General features: G+C 50.7%; 1 protein-coding gene across 10 annotated transcripts in view; it reads right to left on the bottom strand.

Annotated features, from left to right (window-relative positions):
* FARP2 (FERM, ARH/RhoGEF and pleckstrin domain protein 2) overlaps window positions 1-26,443 on the bottom strand; it is a 142,409-nt gene that overhangs the window by 18,468 nt on the left and 97,498 nt on the right. For 7 of the 10 annotated variants that reach the window (XR_008523158.2, XR_008523157.2, XM_063712631.1 and 4 more), the window contains 5 exons: window positions 20,291-20,466; window positions 14,965-15,054; window positions 14,109-14,242; window positions 13,583-13,664; window positions 9,144-9,381 (listed from right to left, as the gene is read on the bottom strand). Coding sequence is in view for 7 of the 10 variants with exons in the window: in XM_063712631.1 (XP_063568701.1) it covers window positions 9,144-9,381; window positions 13,583-13,664; window positions 14,109-14,242; window positions 14,965-15,054; window positions 20,291-20,466 (720 nt within the window). In the remaining 3 variants the exon portion in view is untranslated. Of the gene's footprint in view, window positions 1-9,143; window positions 9,382-11,180; window positions 12,075-13,582; window positions 13,665-14,108; window positions 14,243-14,964; window positions 15,055-20,290; window positions 20,467-26,443 lie in introns of those variants that run through there. The other 3 variants (XR_008523159.2, XM_063712633.1, XM_054550141.2) reach the window with 2 other exon arrangements.

Below are 26,443 nucleotides of genomic sequence, written 5' to 3'. Positions count from 1 at the left end.
CTCAGTACAGTTGTACAGGCAGTGGTGTGCACAGCACCCTCCACCCACCACCTTGTGACAGGAACTAGCATTCTAAAAGGCAGTTCTAATTAGAGGTACATCCTACTCGACTCCTTATAGCAGTGGTCCCCCAACCTTTTTGGTACCAGCGATGGGTTTCATGGAAGACAGTTTTTCCACAGACCAGAGGTGGTGGGAATGGTTTGGGGATGAAACTGTTCCACCTCAGATCATCAGGCATTTGTTAGATTCTCACAAGGAGCACACAAACTAGATCCCCCACATGCACAGTTCACAATAGGGTTTGTGCTCCCATGAGAATCTAATGTTGCTGCTGATCTGACAGGAGGAGGAGCTCAGGTGGTAATGCAAGCAATGGGGAGTGGCTGTAAATACAGAGAAGCTTCACTTGCTCGCCACTCACCTCCTGCTGTGTGGCCTGGTTCCTAACAGGCTATGGACTGGACTGGTACTAGTCCATGGCCGTGGGCACTGGGGACCCCTGCCTTATAGGACTTATAGGACTGCTGCCTACTATGTGCAGCCGCCAGGCACCTGCTCCTGCAGATACTCCTGAGGCCTTCAGGTTGTTCAACCCAAACTGTTGGCTAGCCCATATTCTGGTTTGGCAAAGAGAATAGGCTTTGTAAATAACCATTTAATGTTATGTGTAAGGCAGTATTTGCTCTTAAAGGAAAATGATTTATTGTAATTTAAAGGCTAAATGATTTACACCTTCAAAGCAATTGTAACTTTCTCTTTTAACCAGGAACAGATGCTAATCTTATAGCTCAAGCAAAGATAAGAGAAAGTTTATAATCTGGACAGGAAACTTAAAACACAAAGTTATACTAAGAGTGGTCTGCCCAGCTCTGAGGCCATGCTGAGAGTGGTGGCGTAGTGTAGCTGAGCCTGCTCCCACCTCTGATGATGCCTGGAGCACAGGGTCTGCATCCTCCTTGCTGGAATCACTCATGGGGACCACTTTCCCCCTTCTTTCTTTTTATTTATTTATTATTATTATTATTATTATTATTATTAAAGACAGGGTCTCACTCTGTCTCCCAGGCTGGAGTGCAGCGGCACAATCTTGGCTCACTGAAACCTCCGCCTCTCAAGTTCAAGCAATTCTTGTGCCTCAGCCTCCCGAGTAGCTGGGACTACAGATACCCGCCACAACGCCTGGCTAATTTTTTGTATTTTTAGTAGAGATAGGGTTTCACCATGTTGGCCAGGCTGGTCTCCCACTCCTGATGTCAGATGATCTACTCACCTTGGCCTCCCAAAGTGCTGGGATTATAAGCGTGACCCACCATGCCCGGCCACCTTCTCCCTTGTTTCCATCACGACTCCCTCTTATTTCCTGGCCACAAAGCTTCTCCATGACAAGGTCCACACCCCTCACCCAGCACTGCCCCGTGCTCAGCTCTAGCCCTGGGCAGATTTATTAGTATGAAGTCACCTGACTATTCCAGCTCTATCCCTTTTTTTTTTTTTTGAGACGGAATCTCGCTCTGTCCCCCAGGCTGGAGTGCAGTGGCACGATCTCGGCTCACTGCAAGCTCCGCCTCCCGGGTTCATGCCATTCTCCTGCCTCAGCCTCCCGAGTAGGGAGCTGAGCCAGGATGGTCTCGATCTCCTGACCTCGTGATCTGCCGGCCTCGGCCTCCCAAAGTGCTGGGATTACAGGCGTGAGCCACCGCGCCCGGCCTGCAGCTCTATCCTTTCCAGTTGGGGTGACAACAGCCCCTTACAGCTTTCAGAGGATAAAGTCAGAAAAGAATGAAGTATGTGAAGAGATCATCATCGACAAAGAAAATTGACTGACAAAATTCACTTTCTGTCAATGACACCTGCATGACACTGAAAATGAGGAAGAACTTCAGTGAAGCCAGCGGTAGGTCTTGTCAGCTACTAACCCTATTGCTCTGTGCAGATTTCTAAGCTCCTGCCCCCATCCCCTGGCTCTCCCAGGCTGGCTATCCCTCAAGCACTTGGGTCTGAGCCCCTCCTTCCAGACATCATGTCAGGCAGAGACTCATCACGCCATGCCCATTTGCTGCATGGCTGCTTGAGTCCACTCAAACAGCACCAGTGCCACCCTGCCCTCAAATGCTGAGTCCACAGAGTGCAGGGCTGGGAGCCTGACTGCCACATGGACACTGTGCTGCACCTCGGTAGGGACTGGCAGCTGCTGGAAGCTCAGGACACATTTTGGACCTAATGGCACGATAATGATCCTATACATCACCTGACCTGCCTTGACATTCTCCACAGAACCCACAGAACAGGGTCTCCACAGAGCAGTGCCCCCTGCAGAACAAGGTCCCTCAGAAAAGGGTCACCCTCAGAACACGGACCCCACAGAATAGCATCTGCCACAGAACAGGGTCCTCTTGGAACATGGTCCCCTCAGAAGAGGGTACCTTCAGAACAGCATCTCACTCAGAAAAGGGTCCCCTCAGAACAGGGTCCCTATAGAGCAGGGTCACCACAGAACAGGGTCCCCTTAGAAAAGGATCCTCACAGAACAGAATCCACACAGAACAGGGTCCCCTCAGAAAAAGGGTCTTCATAGAACAGGATCCCCACAGAACAGCATCCACCTCAGAACAGGGTCCCCAGAGAATATAATGCCCTCACAACAGGGTCCCCTCAGAACTGCATCACCCTCGGAACAGAGGCCACAAAGAGCAGCATCCCCCTCAGAACAGCGTCCCCACAGAAAAGGATCCCTTCAGAACAGGGTCCTCTCAGAATAGCATCCCCCTCAGAATAGGGTCCCCTCAGAACAGCATCCCCCTCACAAGAGGGTCCCCTCAGAACAGGATCCCTCTCAAAACAGGGTCCCCGCAGAACAGCATCACATTCAGAATAGCGTCCCCATAGAAAAAGTTCCCCACAGAACAGAATCTTCCTCAGAACAGGGTCCTGACAGAACAGGATACCCCACAGAACAGGGTCCCCTTCGAACAGAATCCCCCTTCGAACAGGGTCCCCACAGAACAGAATCTCCCTCAGAACATGTTCCCCTCAGAACAGCATCCTCCTCAGAACAGGGTCCACTCAGAACCGTGTCCCCCTCAAAACAGGATCCGTCAGACCAGGGTCTCCCTCAGAACAGAATCCCCACAGAACGGAGTCCCCATAAACAGAATCTCTACAGAAAAGAATCCCCACAGAAAAGGATGCTCCACAGAACAGGGTCTCTTCAGAACAGTATCCCCCACAGAAAAATATCCCTCCTGAACAGAATCCACACAAAACATGGTCCTCTCAGAACATGGTCCCCTCGGAACAGCATCCCCCTCAGAACAGGGTCCTCTCGGAACAGGGTCCCCATAGAATAGGGTCCCCTCAGAAGAGCATCTCCCTCAGAACAGGGTCTTCTCAGAACAGGGTCCTTTGAGAACAGCATCCCCCACAGAAGAGGGTGCCCTCAGAACAGGATCCCTTCAGAAGAGAATCCCCACAGAACAGGGTCCCCTGACAACAGCATCTCCCTCAGACCCGGGTCCCTTCAGAACAGGGTCCCCACAGAACAGAATCCCCTCAGAACAGCATTCCCCTCAGAAGTGTCCTCCCAGAACAGGATCCCGCTCAGAACAGGATACCCCTCAGAACAGGGTCCCCACAGAACAGCATCCCCCTCAGAACAGGATCCCCCTAAAAACAGGGTCCCCTCAAAACATCACTCCCCTCAGAATAGGGTCTCCACAGAACAGAATCCCCACAGAACAGGGGCCCCTCAGAACAGGATCCCTTCAGAATAGGGTCCCCTCAGAACAGGATCACCATCAAAACATGCTCACTACAAAACAGGTTCCCAACAGAACAGGGACCTCACAGAACAGGATGCCCCACAGAACAGGGTCCCTTCAGAATAGCAACCCCTCAGAACAGGGTCCACTAAGAACAGCAACCCACTCAGAACAGGGTCCCCTCAGAACTGAGTCCCTTCAGAACAGCATCTCCCACATAAAAGGGTCCCCTCGGAACAGAATCCACACAGAATAGGGTCTCCTCAGAGCAGCATCCTCCTCAAAACAGGTTCCCCTCAGAACAGAGTCCCCTCAAAACAGCATCCCCCTCAGAACAGGGTCTCTACAGAACAGAATCCCCACAGAACAGGTTCGCCTCAGAACAGGATCCCTTTAGAATAGGGTCCCCTCAGAATAGGATCCCCACAGAACAGGGTCCCCTAAGAACGGCATCCCCCTCAGAACAGAGCCCCCTCAAAACAGCATCACCCTCAGATCAGGGTCTCCTCAGAACAGGGTCTACACAGAACAAAACCCCACAGAACACAGTCTCTTCAGAATAGCATTCCCTTCACAAAAGGGTCCCCTCAGAACAGAATCCCCATAGAACAGGGTCCTCGCAGAACGAGATGCCCCACAGAACAGGGTCCCTTCAGAACAGAATCCCCACAGAATGAGATGCCCCATAGAACAGGGTCCCTTCAAAACAGAATCCCCACAGAACAGGGTCCCCACAGAAGAGAATCTCCCTCAGAACAGGGTCCTCAAAGAATCGGATCCCCCACAGAACAGGGTCCCCTCAGAATAGCATCCCCCTCAGAATAGTGTCCCTCACAACAGGATTTCCCTCAGAACAGGTTCCCCACAGAAAAGGGTCCCCTCAGAACAGGATTCCCACAGAATAGAGTCCTCTCAGAACAGCATCCCCCTCAGAATAGGGTCCCCTCAGAACAGAGTCCCCTCAAAACAGCATCACCCTCAGAACAGCGTCTACACAGAACAAAATCCCTACAGAACACGGTCTCCTCAGAATAGCATTCCCTTCAGAACAGGGTCCTCTCAGAATGGGTTCCCCACAGAACAGGGTCCTCACAGAATGAGATGCCCCACAGAACAGGGTCCCTTCAGATCAGAATCCCCACAGAACACCATAAAACAGGGTCCCCTCAGAACAGGGTCCCCACAGAAAAGAATCTCCCTCAGAACAGGGTCCCCTCAAAACAGCATCCCCATCAGAACAGGATCCCCCCAGAACGGCATCCCCCACACAACAGAATCCCCACAGAACAGGGTCCCCTGAGAACAGCATCTCAAGGAATCCAAGCAGGATTCCTTCCGAACAGGGTCCCCACAGAACAGAATCCCCTCAGAACATGGTCCCCTCACAACAGGTTTCCCATGGAACAGGATCCCCCTAAGAACAGGTCCCCTCAGAACAGGGTCCCCTCAAAACAGCACTACCCTCAGAATAGGATCTCGACAGAACAGAATCCCCCCAGAACAGGATCCCCTCAAAATGGCATCTCCCTCCAAACAGGGGTCTTCTCAGAACAGTGTTCCCAGAAAACAGGTTCCCCACATAACAGGTTCCCCTCAAAACAGCCTCCTGCTCACAACAGGATCCCTTCAGAACAGGATCACCACAGAACATAATCCCCTCAGAACAGGGTCCCCACAGAAGAGGTTCCCCACAGAACACAGTCCCCTCAGAACAGGGTCCCCACAAAACAGCATCCCTCTCAGAACAGGATCCCCTTAAGAACAAGGTCCCCTCAGAAAACAGTCCCTCAAAACAGCACTACCCTCAGAATAGGGCCTCCACAGAGCAGAATCCCCACAGAACAGGGGCACCTCAGAACAGGATCCCTTCAGAACAGGGTTCCCTCAGAACAGAGTCCTCACAGAACATGGCCCTCTCAGAACAGGATCCTGACAGAACGGGTTCCCTTCAGAACAGCGTTCTCACAAGAACAAGATGCCCCACAAAATAGGGTCCCCGTAGAACAGCAACCCCGGCCGGGCGCGGTGGCTCACGCCTGTAATCCCAGAACTTTGGGAGGCCGAGCCGGGCGGATCACGAGGTCAGGAGATCAAGACCATTCTGGCTAACACGGTAAAACCCCGTCTCTATTAAAAATACAAAAAAAATGAGCCGGGCGTGGTCACGGGCGCCTGTAGTCCCAGCTACTCAGGAGGCTGAGGCAGGAGAATGGCGTGAACCCGGGAGGCGGAGCTTGCAGCGAGCCGAGATGGCGCCAACGCACTCCAGCCTGGGCCACAGAGCGAGACTCCGTCTCAAAAAAAAAAAAAAAAAAAAAAAAGAACAGCAACCCCCTCAGAACAGGGTCTCCACAGATTACGGTCCTCACAGAATCAAATCCCCCACAGAACAGGGTCCCCTTAGAACAGCATCCCCCTCAGAACAGGGTTTCCACAGAACAGGATCCCCACAAAACAGGGTCCCCTCAGATCAGCATCCCCTCAGAATAGTGTCCCTTCACAACAGCATCCCCCCCTCAGAACAGTATTCCCTGCAGAACAGGGTCCCCTCAGAACGGCATCCCACTCGGAACAGGGTCCCCTCAGAAGAACATCCCCCTCAGAACAGGACCCCCATCAGAACAGAGACCCCTCAGAACAGAATCCTCCTCAGAACAGGGTCCTTCTCAGAGCAGAATCCCCCACAGAACAGGGTCCCCTTCAGAACAGCATCCTCCTCAGAACGTGTTCCCCCATGACACTATTCCCCACTTAGAACGAGATCCCCTCAGGGTAGCGTTCCCCCCAGAGTAACATTCGCCTCACATAAGAGTCCCCTCAGGGTAGTGAGCACCCAGAACAGGGTTCCCCTATGAATAGGGTCTCCTCAAAACAAGGTCCTCTCAGAGCATCCCCCTGCGAACAGCATCTCTTCAGAACAGGGTCCCCTGAGAGCAGCATCCACCTGAGAGCAGAGTCCCCACAGCACAGTATCCTCCTAAGAACAGGGTCCCCACAGAATAGAGTCTCCTCAGAGTATGGACCCCTCAGAGCAGGGTCCTCCTCAGTCCAAGATCCCCTCAGAGCGCATCCCCATCAGAACAGGACCCCGAGAGCAGTTTCTCCTTCATAACTGAGTCCCTTCAGAAAAGGGTCCCCCTCAGAACAGTGTCCCTCTCAGAAAAGGGTCCCCCTCAGAAGAAGGTTCTCTTAGAGTAGTGTTTCCCTCAAAACAGAGTCCCCCCTCAGAACACTGTCCCCTTCAGAACAGAGTCCTCCTCCAACCATGGTCCCCTTAGAATATAATCTCCTCAGAGCAGTGTTCTTAGAACAGGGTCCCCTCAGAATTGGGTCCCCCTCAGTCCAAGATCCCTTCAGAGCACATCCCCATCAGAACAGGACCCCCTGAGAGCTACGTCCCCTCGTAACTGAGTCCCCTCAGAACAGGTTCCCCCACAGCAGTAGGCAGAGCAGGTGCATGATAGAATAGATCAACAACATACACTTAACATCCAGCACCCTTGGAAACTCTCACCAAAATGAAGGATAAATAAAATTGCAAGGCTGGCTTCTGCCAGCCCCAACAAATGTACTCCCTTTTGTCCAAGAGAATTCTATTCAAGTTCTCAGGAAGACCAAGAGGCTGGTAACATTTGCACACCAAAGGCCATTTTCCAAGAAGGCCCTTCTTGACAAGCATTCCTGTGTCCCACATTTGGAGAGTGGGGTCATGGAGGGAAAGGAGCCTGCCATAGTGTCAGCTGAGAATGTTTCATCAACTGGGCTCTCACTGCGCTTCAGAGATGGCTGAGGTCTGAAGCAAACCTAGGGAGGCTGATGGTTATCAATGTTCTGTTGAGTTGACAACTTCAAAGCACTTTCACAAACAGCTTCACAGAGGTTTTGCACCAGTCTATACATTTTACTGATGAGAAACCTGTCATGTTGTGAGGTACAGGAATCCCTCCAAAGTCCTGTTTACCTCAAGCACATGGTAGATGTGACCAGAACCTGGGCCCGTCTTCTCCATGGCATGGCTTCCCTGGTTGCCCGGGCCCAGGCCACCCTCTGCTCCAGCACTCTGCCTACCTAACTACTGTGGTATAATGACTGACAATGAGAAACATTTTAAACATGGTGTGGTTATGTCATGTTCTCCTTAAAATGTTTGAAAATGTTTTCTATAATTTTGTCCTTCTCCTTTTTAACAAACATGAAACCTTTTCTTTTAGAATGAAAAGAAAGAGAATCGTCAACATTGTATGATCCATTCTATTTCTTGCTAATCAGAAAGCATCCTTATTGATATTTATTCATGGCTATGGGAAACCAGCTAGAGGAAATGCTAAGTATTTTTTCATCTATTTTTAATGACAATGATAAAATTTACTTGTAAAAACCTCCTCATGCGGTGGCTCACACCTGTAATCCCAGCACTTTGGGAGGTCGAGGCAGGCGGATCATGAGGTCAGGAGTTCGAGACCAGCCTGGCCAACATGGTGAAACCCCACCTCTACTAAAAATACAAAAATTAGCTGGGTGTGGTGGCAGGCGCCTGTAATCCCAGCTACTAGGGAGGGTGAGACAGGAGAATCGCTTGAACCCGGGAAGCGGAGATTGCAGTAAGCCAAGATCACAACATTGAACTCCAGCCTGGGCGACAAGAATGAAACTCCATCTCAAAAAAAAAAAAAAAAACCATAAACATAAACAAAAACAAAAACAAAAAACCTCCTGATAAGCATAAAGTTCCCATCAGAACACATCCCCATCAGAATAGGTCCCCATTAGCGCAGTGTTCCCCTCATGACTGAGTCATCTCAGAAAAGGGGACTAAATTTACAACAAAATTAGAAATCCTATTTTTAGGTTAAAAAGGTCAGAGTTTACTCTTTTATCCCTTTAATAAACATCAAAAATTACAAAGGCTGTCTATGTTAAAAACTTCTAACAGGTCACCTTGGCCCAATCTTTTGTATGTTTTAGAGCCAAGGCCTCCAGGACAGAAACATCCATAGGCAGCAGGTTGCTCTGGGGGTTGCACCCCATTGCCCAGTGCACTTGTGGGGGCTGTGGGGTCCCCAGCAGGAGCATGCCCTGTGACCCCTGCAGGGCAATCAGAGTCATCCCCTACACTGCTCAGACGTGGAGATGGGCAGGGCCTTGCCTGAGGGTGGAGGAGCAGAATAGACGAGACCTGGTGTAGCCTGGGACCTGCCCTTTGCCAGCAGCAGAGGACACGGGAAGAAAGGCCAGGGCCGATGCTGACCACTGTGGTCCAGGCCCTAATGCGGTGGACTCCTGTGCTTCCCAGTGAAGGAAGTCTTTAGGTCTAGCAAAGCCGCCCCTGCCTCCCAGCCACGCACGCTGATCCTCGAGATGCAGGGCCGCACCCACACTCACCATGGCAGTCAGCGTAGTCATGGTGCCCGGGGGTATAATGTCCGCACAGGCGGCGCAGCAGCAGGCGGTAGTGCAGCAGCCGCTGGATGGGCTTCAGCAGGAACGTGTTGAGAGGCAAGTAGCAGACCTTCTGCAGCTCGAACTCCTTGTACACTGCCTCCAACTTCTTACAGTGTTTGGTAGCCTTTTCCAGTTCTGTTAGGACCTCGTCATGTCTTTGGAAGTAGCTGGTAAACTCCTGTGGAGGCGCAAGAGTGGGGCCTTTAGGTGAGGAGATGTAGGGGTCCAGGGGGAGACTGGCCTGTTTTCCTTGATGGCAGGTGCCAGCTGGAAATCCCCACAGGGCAAATGGACCAGTGGCCCAGCGTGCGCCAGCGGGGGCTTTCTAGCCTCCACGGAATGCATCTCAACCCGTCTCAGATGCCATGTGATCTGCACCTTATTGCACCAATTCACTGCTACGTGCACCACTAACCGGCCCCATATCATATGCACTGAGTGGACCAGGGCCATCTCCCCACTGGACAGATGAAGAATTGAGGATGGGAAGGCTGCAGTTGGCTGCGTGGGACACAGTGAGGGAGTGCAGGGCAGGGGTTAAACAAAGCCCACTCGAGTCCTGCCCAGTCTTAGGGCTCGCTCCAGAAACTTCTCTCAAGAGTGGAACTAAGCGGTTGTGCTGACACAGTTACTGGACAGAGGGAATAACCACACCTGACTTTTTTTTTTTTTTTGAGACTGGATCTAGCTCTGTCGCCCAGGCTGGCGTACAGTGGCGGGATCTTAGCTCACTGCAACCTCTGCCTCCCGGGTTCAAGTGATCCTCCCACCTTAGCCCCCTACAAGAACAGGCATGTGCCACCACGCCCAGCTCATTTTTTAAATATTTTTTGTAGAGATGGGGGTCTCACCATGTTGCCCAGGCTGGTCTCGAACTCCTGAGCTTAAGCAATCCACCCATCTCAGCCTCCCAAAGTGCTGGGATTACAGGTTTGAACCACTATGCCCGGCCCATATCTGATGATTTTACAACACATGTATACACGTATGTGGATTCTGAGTATTACACAGACATATTCAACTAAACTATTCTCTAACTTAAAGATTTTTTGTTTGTTTGTTTGGATACAAGTTCTCACTCTGTCACCTAGGCTGGAGTGCAGTGGTGCGATCATAGCTCACTGCAGCCTCAACCTCCCTGGTCTCAGGTGATTCTCCTGCTTCAGCCTCCTGAGTTCCTGGGATCACAGGTGCACACCACCACACCCAGCTAATTTTTGTATTTTTTGTAGAGATGGGGTTTTGCCATGTTGACCAGGCTGGTTTCAAACTCCTGGGCTCAAGCGATCCACCTGCCTCAGCCTCCCAAAGTGCTGGGATTACAGGCATGAGCCACTGCGCTCAGCTAAAGGGTTACATTATTTTTTATTTTTATTTTTTTAACAAAACACTTTTATTTGGTCCACTGGAGCCTGAGTCAGAAACCACTGTGGAGAACTCTATCATAAAGGAATGGGGACTGACAGTTGATAAAATAATCTCTGTGTCACAAGAGCTGGCCATATTTACATATTTAGGGGTTAAAAATATTCACAGTTCAGGGTACAGGGAGGCCAAAGGGGAGTGGGGGAGTGGGGAATGTTTCTCCAGGTGTAAAAGCTCTGGAAGCCCCTGGGAGGGTACAAGGTGGGGGGGTGGGGGTGGGGTGGGAGGGGAGTGAAGGTGGGGCTGGCCCACTGCCTGGGGGCGAGGGGCTGTGAGCGCCAGGTGGGGACGCAGGAAGCTGGGCTCAGATGTCTATGCATCCACACTCGCTAGGCTTCTAGCGGGAGGTGGAAGTGGCCAAGCCCTGCCAATGCCCATGATGGGCTGGGGCCCCTCTCTATGGCAGGGCCGGGCCAAGGGACAGGGTTGGCTGAGGAGTCTGCTGGTCCCCGGCCTGCCTGGCAGTGGTGAGTGGTGCTGAGGACCGGTGTCCACCCACAGTGGGCCTGGCACCCACCTGCACCTGATCATGGCTTCAATCCTGGCAGGCGCTCCAGGAGTTGTATAGTGTCGCTGTGGGGTGGCTGGCCAAGGGCCCCTCTTTCCAAGACAAGCACCACTCTGGGACTCACCACTCCACGCCAGGGCTTCAGGGACCACACTTGCACTGTGGGGGGACAGGGGCCTGGGCTCTGGGGGAAAACTGACCTTATGCCCCGTGAGGGGGTGGTCCCTGATCCCACCCTGGGGTCTTGGCCTCTGACATCCAGATTTGGTTTTGTGGACAGAGCTCTTGGCTGCCTCCCCAGAGCTAAAGGGTTTTAATATCAAATCATTTTGTTTTAATGAACATTAAAGATGACTACAGTATGATAATCTGGATCAAACAGATTTGTGCATATTTCAATTTAAATTAGTGCAACTGCCTTTGGGATAAGTAGAACTTTCTCATTAACAACCTGACTCAGCTTCCATCTAGGCAGGAAAAGGGCACCTAGGCTGAATGCAGTTCTTCAAGTGGGGCTATCTGAACACAGAACAGCAAAACCTATGGTCCCTTGGGAACTCTGGGTGTGAGAAGTGGCCAGAGTCTCGCAGGATTGGGTAGAAGGTGGGACAGGCTAGAGATGGAGGAGGGGGAGCTTGAGTCGTCGTCGTCACTGTGGCTCAGCTTCATGGTATTATGCAGAGCTCCACACCTTCGGCAGTCACGTGGTGAACTCATGAGCAGCCTGAGAGGGAGGGAGAACTGTTCCAGGCACGTTAAGCAAGAGTGAGACCCCTGAACAGTCAATGCACGACCTGCACTGTTGTCCACACGTGAACACCTGTACCGTTGCTCCTATTGAAGAGAAATCTCACTTCCCCCAGTGCTGCCCCCGCCTATCCAAAAGTCTACTCCATTTTTGCGACCCCTGCTACATGCCCTTCGTGGAGCTGGAACACCTGAAAGAAAAACCTGAACTATAAGCCTAGCAGCCAAGGTGGAAACAAGTCCCAGAGCCCTGCCCTCCCCACAGCAGCTATGGGGACTCTGCCCTGAGCAGGCCCTGTCCTGGGGAAGGGGGACTCTGTCCTGAGAATGATGTTCTGAGGAAGACTCTGTTCTGTGGGGAACCCTGATCTGAGGGAGGCCCTGTTCTGAAGAGGATGCTGTTCTTGGGGGACCCATTCTGAGGAGGACAATGTTCTGGGGGAGAATCCTGCTCTGAGGTGAACGTTGCTCTGGGGGAGTCCTGTCCTGATGGAAATGGGGACACTGTCCTCAAGGGAATGCTAATCAGTGGAGAAAAAGGTTCTGAATAGAACAATGTTCTGAGGCTGGTAAGGGCCCTGATCTAAGGCAAACAATGTTTTAAGGTGGAGTCTGTTCTGGGGGTAGTTCTGATTGGAGGGAGATCATGTTCTGGGGGACCCTGTTGTGAAGGGTATGCTGTTTTCAGGGGCATTCTATTCTTGGAGAGCCCTTATTGAGGGATGCGGTGAGGAGGGAACTTGTTCTGAGGGAAACAGTGTCCTGATGGGGCCCTGGACATTGCCCTGAGCCAGACTCTTTTCTGAGGGAAACAAGATTCTGAGGGAGACCCCATCCAGAGTAGGACCCTGCCCTGAGGAAGATAGAGTTCTGAGGAGACCCTGTTCTGAGGGTGATGCTGTTCTGGGGGAACCTTGTTCTAATGGGAATGACGCTCAAAGGGAGACCCTGTTCTGAGGGGGCTGCTGCTCTGAGAAGGACTCTGTTTTGAGGGAACTTTACTTTATTCTGAGGGAACCCTATTCTGAGAGCCTGAGGGGGATGCTATTCTGAGAGGACCCTGTTTTGGGTGGACCCTGCTCTGGAGGGACCCTGCTTTAGGGGGGGACTCTGCTCTGGGGAAACCCTGCTCCAGAGGCACCCTGCTTTGAGTAGGATCCTGTTCTGAGATGGACCCTGTTCTGAGAAGATCCTTTTCGGAGGGGGCCCCTGTTTTTTGAGGGGTCCCCTGCTCTGAGGGGATGCTGTTCTGAGGGTACCCTGCCCTGAGGGGACCCTGCTCTGAGGGGGTCCCTGTTCTGAGGAGACCCCACTCTTAGGGGACCCTGCTCTGGGGGGACCCAGCTCTGAGGGGACCCTGTTTTGAGGAGACCCCACTCTGAGGGGGACCCTGTTCTCAGGAAACCTTGTTTTGAGGAGACCCTGCTCTGAGGGGGACCCTGGTCTGGGGGGATCCTATTCTGAGGGGACCCTGCTCTGAGGAGACTGTTCTGAGGGGGTGCTGGTCTGGGGGGACCCTGCTCTGAGGGGACCTTTCTCTGAGGGGACCCTGTTCTGAGGAGACCCTACTCTGAGGGGGATCCTGTTCTAAGGGGACCCTTTTCTGAGGGGACGCTGTTCTGACGGGTCTCAGCTTCGGGAAGATGGTTTTGCTCCCATTAACAGCATTCATGTAGGCAGTAGTCACCATGCAGCCTACCTTTAACTGGCACATGTTCCTGAGCAGGATGTCCCCGATTCGCTGATGACCACCTTTTGTGTGGGCTTTGGAGGGCCCTTCCCTGAGTGAAAAGCAACAAAGTCGTTCTAAACATGGTGAAAGCTTGCAGAAGGCACTGTAATCTGACGCAGGGTGACAGCTGCCCTGGTTCCAGCTGGAGGAAGGTGGTGAAGCTGAGGTGGAAGAGGCCGCAGGTCAGGGCCTGCCCTGGATGGAAGCTGCTATTATGTGTCTGGCCATTCTCTAAAACAGACAGTAACCACGCAAAAAGGGATCTTCCATTTTTAACTTGCTCCTTGCACTCTCTTTTCTGGAAGAGGGTGAATAAAGGGTATTATTACATCTGTACCTCTCCCCACAGGCTCCTAAAAATATGCTCCAGTGAAAAAAATGGCTCTTCTGAATTAGTTTCTGAAGCTGGGAAGTTCCTAAGAGCAGTGATGATGAGTTGGTGTGGGAGTCTCCCGTGTGGGGGTCCAAGACCTGGGGGCTGAAGGGGTGTTACCAGAGTGCCAGCCTCTGCTCCACCTCGCGCAGGAAGCCTCTGTGGAACTCATAGATGGGATCGATGTTGGAGAAGAGCAGTGTCATCAGAGTCGCAGGCATGGCGTCCTCCTTCACCACTGCGCTGCGGAACCACTGTGGGAAGAGTGTAGTGTGATGAGAGGTGTGGCTCTTGTTGGAGACTGAGAAACTGTGCCCCTGAGGGCCCGTAGCCATAGGTCACCCAGTGATGACCCTCCAGTCACTGCCTACAAAGAGGGTTCAAATCAACACTACAGCCATCCTCTTTGTTGACCATCCAGTTTTCAAATATAATGAAACTATCCTACATCAAAAGTTTCAAATGGACACTTTGCAGCTTTATAGCTTCACAAAAACTTGGACCCAATGTTCTGACCTGACTTAGAATAATTTTAAAGCAGATATATTTAACAAAATATATACATGCAAGTCTCATGATTATCAAGAGATATTTCTTGGCTGGGCGCAGTGGCTCATACCTGTAATCCCAGCACTTTGGGAGGCTGACCAAGGTGGGCAGGTCACTTGATGTCAGGAGTTTGGGACCAGCCTGGCCAACATGGTGAAACCCCACCTCTACTAAAAATACAAAAATTAGCTGGGTGTGGTGGTGGGCGCCTGTAATCCTAGCTACTAGGGAGGCTGAGGCAGAAGAATCACTTGAACCCAGGAGGCGGAGGTTGCAGTGAGCTGAGATCATGCCACTGCACTCCAGCCTGGGTTACAGAGTGAGGCTCCATCTCAAAAAAAAAAAAAAAAAAAAAAGAGATATTTCTCTGTGTTCAGATGAGAGATTTATTTACAAAAAAAATCAAAGTAATCAACGACTTTCGTACCACGGTAATAACTTCTAAATCTTTCAGGTATGTTCGTTCTGTAGCGAGAATCTCTTTGACTATGAAGTAGGCCTCATCTGCAGGCATGCGCTGAAAGAAGCACAGAGCTGTAAGTGTGCGTCCATGGGACATGGCACCCTCCCACGTTCAGGGAGCCTGAAGTTTGTAATGTTTGCTTTCTTCTGCTCAAGGTAACATCGTCAGGGGGTTTTCATCTTCAACTTCTGAAGAGATTTATCCCTGAGTAAAAACATAATCCTGTTATTCTTCTGGAGAAAAGAACTGCTGTTCAAATATCACCATATGTAAACAGGGCTGAAGTTTATTATTGGTTTTGTGATAAAATCATTTTTTATATATCACTGCCAGTGGCATAGCTGGTTAGCAGACACAGGTCCATGAGTGTGTGTGTGTGCTTATAAATTATTAAACCTAACCCATACAAAAGTCATTAAAATGAGCAAACAGTGCGCATTCTAAGTGTGCCTGCATCAGAGCGCCAGACTTGCTAGTGCGCTTCCTGATGCAGATGTGGACCATACCCCGGGCCCAGTTTTCTGTGCCCTGCTAGAGACAGCCCAGCCCTGAGCGCTCCTATAGCTGGCAGGGCTATCTCTGCCCAAGGTGCTGGTGCCAAGCAGGCAAGCTGGCCGTGGGGGACCCTCTACACCTCACCCAACACAGTGTTCCTGGCAAAGCACATGCCTCATGACAGCCTTGGCAGGCACTGGGTCCTGTCCCTGGAGCGCCTCTCCCCACCCTGAACCCTCCAAGAGCCACCCTCTGTTGAGGTGCAACTTAACAGCCTCTTCTCCATCCTCTCCCTGCCCAGAAACCACGATCCTGCTCTGTCCTGGCAGCTCGCCTGCCCCACCTCCAGACTGTGGCCAGCTTCAGGGCAGGTGGGCCGTGCAAATATCCATGGAGCAGGTGTCAGCTCCAAATAGGTGCCTGGACACTGCCCCCTGTCCCTGTGAGGGTGTCCTACTAGGAGAAGACAGGCAAGAAACACAGAGGGCTGTACAAGGCACAACGCAGAGCAGAGGAGGGGCTGGAGGCTGGGGGACAAAGCAGGCCGCAGCCTCACTCAGAGCGGACAGGGTGGCCTGTGGGACAGGTCAGAGGTCAAGGGGCTGGAGAAATGTGGGGAGGTCAGAGGGAACAGACAGGCTACTGGTGGGGAAGACAGGCCACATGGGCATTCTGGACCCTTTGGCGTCTACCTGAATGTGCTGTGACACACTTGGGCCCCAGGATGAGAGCAGACCAGGAGGGCAGAGAGGCTCCCTGTGGACCTCAGCACCACCCGGTGAGACAGCACTGGCTGGGGGGCGCGGAGGGGTGAGGGGTGAGATCCTGGACACATTCTGAAGGTCCAGTGTGGAGGTAAGGTGTGAGGGTTGGAGGCAGCAGGGGTGACTGTCGCAGTTTTTGGCCTAAGCCAAGGGAAAGACCAGCTGCCATGAGTGGAGGTTTGGGAGGAGTATCAGGAGCTGGGTTTGCAAGTGAGCAAGCAGCTGAGGTGGCATGTGGGGCCATGTCTTCTTCCTTGTACTGCTGTGAAGTTTAGCAGAGCCTGCGGGGTTGTCCACCCCTCGTGGATGAGAGGACAACAGAGGCACATTTATCCTGTGAGTACTGAGCCCATGGATATAGCCAGCTGTGAAGGGACAGCACCCTACAGTCCACTGAGATGCTGCTGCTGCCTAGAGCCCTCCAGTGCCCAGGTGCTGTGCCTCCCCCGCCAGAGTCCTGCACACATCCACTGCTGTTCTCTCAGCTCTTCCCCACAGCTGGTAGCCTGCCTGGCTCCAACAGCCCTGCCACCATGTGGCTCTGCCACCAGCTCAGCCCCCACCTCTTGGTGCACTGGCCTCCTCCCCACAGAGAAGCTGAACCACCTTTCCAGCCTTAGGCTTTTTCTATTTTTTCTTTTTGAGCTTCATGATATTAAAAATGACTTTTATATCTTTCAAATGAAAGGTTGAGCCCATCTTTCAAATCCAAATTCAGTAAAATCTCTTTACAAAGTCTTTTCTTGGCTGGGTGTGGTGGCTCATGACTCTAATTCCAGCACTTTGGGAGGCTGATATGGGAGGATCACTTAAGGCCAGGAGTTTGAGACCAGCCTGGGCAACATAGTGAGACCCTGTCTCTCAAAAAAAAAAAAAAAAAAAAAAAAGAAAGTTAGCCAAGCATGTGGTCACACCTGTAATCCCAGCTACTGGGAGCCTGAGTTGGGAGGATCACTTGGGCACAGAAGTACAAGGCTGCAGTGAGCTGTGGCTGCACCACTGCACTCCAGCCTGGGCAACAGAGACGGACCCTGTCTCTAAAAAAAGAAGTCCTTTCTCCACCTGAGCTTGATATGCCCAGTGAATTCTCCGGGGGCAGAGCTGGTCCCGTCCCCAGAGGCCCACGTTTACGGTCTGGGAGGCCCCAGCCTTCCCCGCACAGCTGAGGGACAGGGATGTTACATGTTAATGCCCCACAAACTGTTGGCCTTGGGCCCTGGGGGAGAGTCTGGTAGAGGGGGGACAACTTCCTAGCCACAGTCACCGTGGCATGGAGTCCAAAGGCAATGTCCTAACTCTGAATGTTGTTCTACAGAATGCTCGAGTCCTGGAGCAGCTTCACTCCTCCAGAGGCGAGGCACACAGAGACACATACGCCATCAGAGAGCCACAGTAGTTGCTGATGAGACTTCTCATCACAGGTGCCACCAGTGGGTTACAGCGGAGTCAGGGGAGCAGAGCGGCCAAGAGAAGCGCCTTCCGTCCCGCCCCTGCCCCCGCCCCGCCCCGCCCAATCAGCCCAAGGAATACTGTGAAGAGACTCTCAGGGACAGAAAATACAGCAGCTGCCACTCTGCCCCCGCCTCTAGGTCAATGTCAAACCTGACCCCCAGCAAGCTGGGCTGCAGGCCAGGGATGAGACGGCAGCCAGGGATAGCCCCAGAGGAGCGTGCCATTCCTGTGAGCTTCGCCACCTGTCCCTACATGAAGGGTCTATGTGCCCATGCAGAGCGTGGAAGAGGCTTCTGCCACCTTTGGCTTTCCTACCTTTCGACTACTGCCGATCCTCACAAATCTCTATTAAAAAGGGGACAAACAGTGCATCAAGTGGGAGACACTGGGGAGGAGGGCACAAGCTGGCGAGGGTGGGCTGGAGGGTGGGCAGCTCTTCGCCCCTCCCCGCACAGCCCAGCAACTGGGTGCAAGTGCAAAAGCTTGACGGGTGGCCTCAATGGCAGCACGTGCTTCTCAGACCCCTGTCACCTTGGCTCCCCAGGACAGTGGTCTGCCAGGCCTTGCCAGCAGAGCCGTCAGTGAATCTGGGGCCGGGGTCTCCCCAGAACCTGTGGCAGCCTAGCTGGGCACACTGGTTCATGAGGTCAGCATAGAGGGGTACTCTGGTGGGAACCTACCTCTGGGTCAAACCAGCAGCCCCTGCATGGTGACGAAGGGGCCATCCTTGCCATCTTGGAGCCCACCTGTGCTGGGCACCAGCCTCACTATGTCAACTCACACACACAGAACTGAAGCAGAGCCCAGAGCCCTCCCTCCAGAGCCCAGGTGTTGAGGAGAGGCAACAGGAGACACCACGTCAGGGCTGAGGGTGCCCACACGCAGGGGCTGGGCCCAAGGGCTGCTGAATCTTTCTCTGCAGTGACCCAGCCACCAACTCCTCAAGGGCATGGCTCTGGGAGGACCCTGAGGTGCCCCCATCCCAGAGGGCCTTGCCATGCTGCTGGCCCCATGCCACGTCATGACTAACAGGCTTCTCCCAGGGCCACTTGCCACCAGCCCAATTATCCTCAGATGTGACAAGCTGTCACCCTATAGAAAACCATCTAAAGAATCAACTGATTTTTGTAATATAAAAAGTTACAAATTAAAATTTAGTCTTAATAACAGACTGCTTGATAGCCATTTTTTGTTTTTGTACCAAAGAAACAGTGAACTAAAGAGACTGTCATTAGGTTTCCAAAATAAAATAAAAAGACATCTTTTTTGGAAACAGTCTTGCTGCCAGGGCCCAGAACCAGCCCTCACCTGCAGGCCTCATGCAGCAGTACGTTTAATATCCTTTGCTGCCTCCAGACCAGGGGGCTCTTTCCACTCCAGTGGGATCCAGGGGGACCCTCAGGGCACCAGGAAGGAGGAGCCTGCCCTGCCTGTGCCATCCTACCTGCTGAGAGTCCCAGCATCCCACGGGTAGCCCTGGCATCTGGAAGGCAGGCCTTGGACAGAATATCCTCTGGCCAATTCAGGCCAAAGCAGGAGTGTTGAGGTGTCACAATGACATACCTCCCCCTGTACCAGCACTGACTCCCTCCCTCCTAGAGGCCCCATGGCCTCTTCCCGTCCAGCTGCCACTCAGGGACCCCGTGTCTCCCTTCTCTGTGGACTCCAGGCCCAATATAGTCTGCAAACTCCCCGGACCCTGAGTCTTTTCTTTTAGGGTCCATCTACAAAACCGTAGCTGTAGGCAGACTCCACTGGGCTAGGAGAGTGGAGGCCACCCTGAGGCCACAGCGTCCCTGCCCCTGGTTGCCCTGTGCCTGCCAGCAGTGAGCTTCTCTGCTCGGTCACTTTCTCCCTGCAGACTCTCAGTTTGTGCCCTTATTCCTATCATCTTTGATAAAAAGAGACCCACAGGGGACAGTGCCTCAACTTTGTCATAAACCCTCAACCCTGTCTGTGGCCCATGTACCCCTCCCCTTGCCACAACAGCAGAGGACCGTCCCCTCCCCACAGGTGGCTCCTCCACTGTCTCCAACATCTGGCCCAGGGCACCCACTTGTACATTGGGTCTCCCACCCAAGAGCCTCTCCGGAACCCAAAGGGGTCCCTAGTGGACCCTCCCTTAGCACCCAGATCTTTCCTCCCAGTTACTCAATTGTTAAAGTAGAAGCTTGACCAAGCAAGGAGAGAAGAAAGGAGCAAAGGAGGGAGGAAGTGAGGGAGAAATGAGGAAGGTGGGAAGGAAGGAAGGAAGGAAGGAAGGAAGAGTGGGGGAGGCTGGAAGATCCAGCTTGACACAAGGAGCCTGTGGGTTCCAGGGACCGTTTGCTAAATGAATAAGGAAACTTGTTTTTGTACAAAGGAACCTGGAGTCCCAGAGATAAGAGGAAAGTCTCAGGAAGGTTTTGCTAGGGAAGGCGGCCCAGTACCTCCTCTCTGCTCAGGAGGCTGGTAGGGCTGTGAGTGCAGAGCCCTTCCCTGCCCCGCCCCAGGGTCCCCACCAGCACCACCCTAAGGAACAGTGAGCACAGGCCCACCCTGCAACCCCTCTGCTAGCTTCTCAGCCTTGAGGGGCCCACCTTGTGTCTCGGCTCCTCGTAGTCCATCCCGGCTCCGCCAGCATCACTGAGGACAGGGCTCAGGAGTGGGGATGAGCCCTGTTCAGCTGGGCCCAAAGGCACCTGAAATGCAGGGCTCAGACTCAGAGGGCTCTTCTGGCTGGAGGGAGAAGGCTGAGGACTCTTCGTGGAAAGGCCTGGAAATGAACGGAGTGGGGGATGGAGCGAGAAATGAGAAAGGGCTGTGAGTCTGGCTTAGAGCCACTACTATAGTCCTGACCATTCAACCGCCAGCCTCACACAGTGCCAGGCGCTTCCTGTAAAATGTGTATGTACAGCCTCTATCACACACAATTCTAAACATGACATAAAATGAAAATGAGGGTTGATGGTTCATCTACCCAATTTCAGAGAGCAATCCACAGACGGTGTGGATCCTCCCCAGGACTCTAGGGGGGCCTGGATACCATCCTTGTGTTTCTAGGGGCTTCTTTTGGCTCTGCAGAATATGTAACTATGATAAAATTAAGCACCACAAAGTGTGTAAAGCAAAAGGCACAAAGTGTGTAAAGCAAAAGGCACAAAGTGTGTAAAGCAAAAGGACGGGGGAACACTTTCTATGTGCATTGCTAGAGGCTAGAGACTTAAGATGTCAAACCAGGGCTAACATCTGAAAAGATAATGTCTATTTTAAGGCCAAACTTATTATTCATTAAAAAATGGATTATATAAAACTGCTCAATTCATGATACTGTTTTCCAGTTCCTTGAGTTTTTCATTAATGGGGTTTTTATTTTGGTTTTCTAAAACACAGTAATAATTTTCTCCTTCTTAAAACCATGTTTGTTTTCGAATAAATAGGTGCCAAACTTGCAGCCCAATTTTAAAGATGAAGTATATTTCATTGTGTATTTTATAATAAAAAAATCCTTTTCTATTTAAAAAAAATTCTCAAAGGTTAATTTCTAATGTTTTTCTATGGGAAACCAGTAACTACTAAGTGCCAAATTTTAAAGATAACTACCTGGCTAACACGGTGAAACCCCATCTCTACTAAGAATACAAAAAATTAGCTGGGTGTGGTGGCAGGCGCTTGTAGTCCCAGCTACTCGGGAGGCTGAGGCAGGAGAATGGCATGAACCCAGGAGGCAGAGCTTGCAGTGAGCCGAGATCGTGCCACTGCACCCCAGCCTGGAAGACAGAGCAAGACTCCGTCTCAAAAAACAAAAAAAAGAAAACTTTAGAGTTTTAGAGAAGGAATTTAACTGCTGTTTAAAAACCACCAAAGGCCAGGCATGGTGGCTCATACCTGTAATCCCAGCACTTTGGGAGGCCGAGGCGGGTGGACCACCTGATGTCAGGAGTTAGAGACCAGCCTGGCCAACATGGTGAAACTCCATCTCTACTAAAAATACAAAAAATTAGCCGGGCATGGTGGTGGGTGCCTGTAATCTCAGACACTTGGGAGGCTGAGGCAGGAGAATCGCTTGAACCTGGGAGGCAGAGGTTGCAGTGAGCTCAGGTCATACCATTGCCCTCCAGCCTGGGCAACAAGAGCGAGACTCCGTTTCAAAACAAACAAAACTATCAAAGATGGAAATTTATGTTTCCAAGTGTACAGTGTTTGAACACTGAAACTATCATGATTTCTAACAATGATTACTGAATCAGCTTACCATATGTTGCAACAGAGGTAACTCAACTTGAACCCCTGGTCGCATAAATGCCACACCATGGTGCCTCCTTACTCCACCCACAACTGCTTTCACAGCAAGATTCTCTTACACTATTGTTGGCACCTTCAGATGCAGCTGCTTATAGTGACCAGTTTATAAAACCCAAACTTGGTTCACTTAACCTAAAACATGTAAGTGTATAGGCAGATTAGTATAGAGCAGCTTCTTGAGAGCAGCTGGCATCATGATTCCCTGTTTGCTGGGTTGGCATAAGCAACTCAACAGGTTAATCCTCCAGTGGGACATGGGAGATGGAGGGGAGGAAGTCCTTATTTTCACATTGACAAATCAGGAGCCCTGGAAAGATCTTGCCTGCTGCTAGGAATTCTAGTTATTAGGATTCTTAAGATGAAATATCAGTGCTCATGATAGCAGAGCTTTCCTCTGGAATTTTTCACAAGATACATTGAAAACACAAGGAAACATTCATTGCTATAGAAAACCTAGGTAACATCACTATAGGAAGTTATTAACAACAAATTTATTAGAATTTGCTTTTATTACACGTTCAGTTGCAGTACACTAAGCAACCTTAAAACAGCATGAAATTCCTACTTCGCCTTGCCTCACATACTGGGCCACATTTGGTCTTTGTCACTTCCGAAGGGCTCAAAGTGGAACTGTGGCTCTGTGCTAGCCCCTGAAGCGTGGATTACTTCTTTTGTTGAAAACAGGCATGTTTCCGAAGATGCGCTGTTTGGGGTTTGTGTTGCAGAATCTTCTTTGTCCTCAATAAGCCAGAATTTCACAAGGAGATATTTTATGTAATGAAAATTCAGAAAAAGTCTAGAAGCTACTAGTATCTATTTATTCTTCATAACTGTGTTGTTCAGGGTGTAGCAGGAAGATGTTTTCCACTCATTGCTTCTGGAAGTTAAAGTCGGCCTTCACCATTCTGCCCTTGTGTCCTTCCAGGGGTCCTCACAGCACCTCACTCAGAGAAGTACAGTCCAACAGCAAGTTACTAGTTGACAGTTTACCAAAAAGTTGCTGCAAAATCTGCTTTTAAGTTGCAGGAGGTAAAACTTGAGGAAATGGCATAATCACGAGACCCATCATAATGTGTGCTGCTATGACGCTGCTGGGGTTGCAAACAGGCCATGGCCAGGGTGGGGTAACAGGGCTGTAAATTAGAAAGGGCCACTCCTGGCTGGGTGCAGTGGCTCACGGCTGTAATCCCAGCACTTTGGGAGGCCGAGGCGGGTGGATCACGAGGTCAGGAGTTCGAGACCAGCTTGGCCAAGATGGTGAAACCCTGTCTCTACTAAAAATACAAAAATTAGCCACGTGTGGTGGCATGTGCCTGTAATACCAGCTACTCAGGAGGCTGAGGCAGGAGAATCGCTTGAACCTGGGAGATGGAGGTTGCAGTGAGCCAAGATTGTGCCACTGCACTCCAGCCTGGGCAACAGAGGAAGGCTCTGTCTCAAAAAAAAAAAAAAAGAATAAGTGCCACTCCCAGTAAACAACCCCTCATAAAGGAAGGACACTCCCCTTTAGGATAGACTGCTCATTTGGAATAAACATTTTTGGTTCTATGGAGGTTAAAAGTCATCATTTGATAACATTATAAATATATATATATATTTTTTGAGACGGAGTCTCGCTCTTTCACCCAGGCTGGAGTGCAATGGCGCGATCTTGGCTCACTGCAAGCTCCGCCTCCCAGGTTCACGCCATTCTCCTGCCTCAGCCTCCTCAGTAGCTGGGACTACAGGCATCCACCACCACGCCCGGCTAATTTTTTGTATTTTTAGTAGAGATGGGGTTTCACCATGTTAGCCAGGATGGTCTCAATCTCCTGACCTCGTGATCTGCCTGCCTTGGCCTCCCCAAGTGCTGGGATTATAGGCGTGAGCCACTGCGCCCAGCCATAAATACATTTTTTTGAGACAAAGTCTCTGTCACCCAGGTTGGAGTGCAGTAGCATGATCTCGGCTCACTGCAACCTCTGCTTCCTGGGTTCATGCCATTCTTGTGCCTCAGCCTCTTGGGTAGCTGGGACTACAGATGCACGCCACCATGCCTGGTTAATTTTTGTATTTTTAGTAGAGACAGGGTTTCGCCATGTTGGCCAGGTTGGTCTCGAACTCCTGACCTCAAGTGATCCGCCTGCCTTGGCCTCCCAGAGTGCTAGAATTACAGGTGTGAGCCACCGCTCCCGCCCTATTATAAATACTTTCTATTTAACAAAAAATGGTCAACTCACAATTTAGTGGATATATTAAAAAGTACCACAAATTACCGTTAAACATTTTTCTTTTTCTTTTTTCTTTTGAGACCGAGTCTCTCACTCTGTCGCCCAGGCTGGAGTGCAGTGGCATGATCTCGGCTCACCGCAAGCTCTGCCTCCTGGATTCAAGGGATTCTCATGCCTCAGCCTCCCGAGTAGCTGGGACTACAGGCGCCCGCCACCATGCCCAGCTAATTTTTGTATTTTTAGTAGAGATGTGGTTTCACCATGTTGGCCAGGCTGGTCTCGAACTCATGACTTCAGGTGATCCACTTGCCTTGGCCTCCCAAAGTGCTAGGATTACAGATGTGAGCCACTGTGCCCGGACTCTTTTTCTTTTTCTTTCTTCTTCTTTTTTTTTTAATGGATGGGATCTTATGAAGTCCAATCTGAACTTGAACTCCTGGCCTCAAACAGTCCTCTTGCCTTAGCCTTCTGTGTAGCTAGGACTACAGGCATGCACCACTGTGCCTAATTTAAACATTTCTTTAAATGTTAGCTATAGCAAACCTTATAGATCAAGCCTACTTCAAATTACACAAACACAGATCCTACATGAAAGTCAATAAATCTGTGGGGAGCCTTTTTTTTTTTTTTTTTTTAAACAAGCAACTGGTGATAAATGTGTGTAACTTTATTTATACAGGAAGTTGTTGGACTGTGTCCTCATGCCTGATTTTGTACGGGCAGTTGCATTTATCCCTGGGGAACAGGTTTAGCTGAAGTCACCAACACAGATGTACTCCACAGTGAGAAAACAAGTGTGGGACCATGGCTCTGAAGAGTGCTTTCCACAGTGACATATGACAGGATAAAGTTAGTGCCTTTTAGGCTCTGCAATTTTTAATTCTGTGGATATCATAAAAGGACACTTGGCCGTAGTGCTCCTCTGTCTTAGAAAATCTTTTTGACACTGATAATGCATATCAGAATGCATGGTTAAAAGCAGATGTTGGCCGGGCTTACGCCTGTAATCCCAGCACTTTGGGAAGCTGAAGCAGGTGAATCACGTGAGGTCAGGAGTTTGAAAGAAGCCTGGCCAGCATGGTGAAACCCCATCTCTACTAAAAATACAAAAATTTGCTGGGTGTGGTGGTGCATGCCTGTAATTCTAGCTACTCGGGAGGCTGAGGTGGGAGAACCGCTTGAACCCGGGAGGTGGAGGGTGCAGTGAGCCAAGATTGTACCACTGCACTCCAGCCTGGGGAACAGAGTGAGACTGTGTCTCAAAAAAAGAAAAAAAAGGCAGAGAAGTTTTAAAATGCTAAATATCAAGTTTTAGGTGCCACAGAATATGTTTAGCTTTACTTGACATGGTAAATAATTAACCTTAGGTATCTGTAAAAAATAAACTCTAAATCCGAGGTCGTCTACTGAAAAACAGCCAGTAAGAATCAGTCTTGCTCTGAGTTTCGAGAGTCCCTTTTATAAAATTCATATCATACACAACTCATAGGAGGACACACCGACCACACACAAAGATGAGGCCCAGCTATCTCACTATATCCTCAAGGACTGATTTCTTTACCAATAGACTTCAATTGCCAACATTAAAAGACTTGAAATTGAGAGATACAAACAGTAGTTATGTTTTACTGAGCTCTGCACTTTTGCTGGGATGGATCACAAACTGTCCACTGGCTGTTCACAGATGGGCTTCATTGCATAGACTGCACTTTGGGAAAAGAATAACATCTGAAATACTCTCAAAGCGGCAAATTGGCCAGGCGCGGTGGCTCATGCCTGTAATCTCAGCACTTTGGAAGGTCGAAGTGGGTGGATTACTAGAGCCCAGGAGTTTGAGACCAGCTTTGGCAACATAGTGAAACCCTGTCTCTACAAAAACAAAAAAATTAATAAAATTATCAAAAATTTAGCCAGGTGTGGTGGTGTGCATGCCTGTAGTCCTAGCTACTCAGGAGGTGGAGGTGGAAGAAATGCCTGAGCCTGGGAATTCAAGGCTGCAGTAAGCCGTGATCAGGCCACCACACTCCAAGAAATAACAAGATTTGATCATCTTCAAAATATATATATTTATTTATTTTTCTTTAGACAGTCTTGCTCTGTTGCCCAGGTTGGAGTGCAGTGGTGCAATCTTGGCTCACTACAACCTCCACTTCCTGGATTCAAACGATTCTCAGGCCTTAGCCTCCCAAGTAGCGGGGATTACAGGCATGTGCCACTGTGCCTGGCTAATTGTTTTGC

This window comes from Pongo abelii, chromosome 11 (genome assembly GCF_028885655.2).
Source record: "Pongo abelii isolate AG06213 chromosome 11, NHGRI_mPonAbe1-v2.0_pri, whole genome shotgun sequence".
In the NCBI taxonomy this organism is placed as follows: domain Eukaryota; kingdom Metazoa; phylum Chordata; class Mammalia; order Primates; family Hominidae; genus Pongo; species Pongo abelii.
This window is presented reverse-complemented; position numbering and strand designations above follow the sequence as displayed.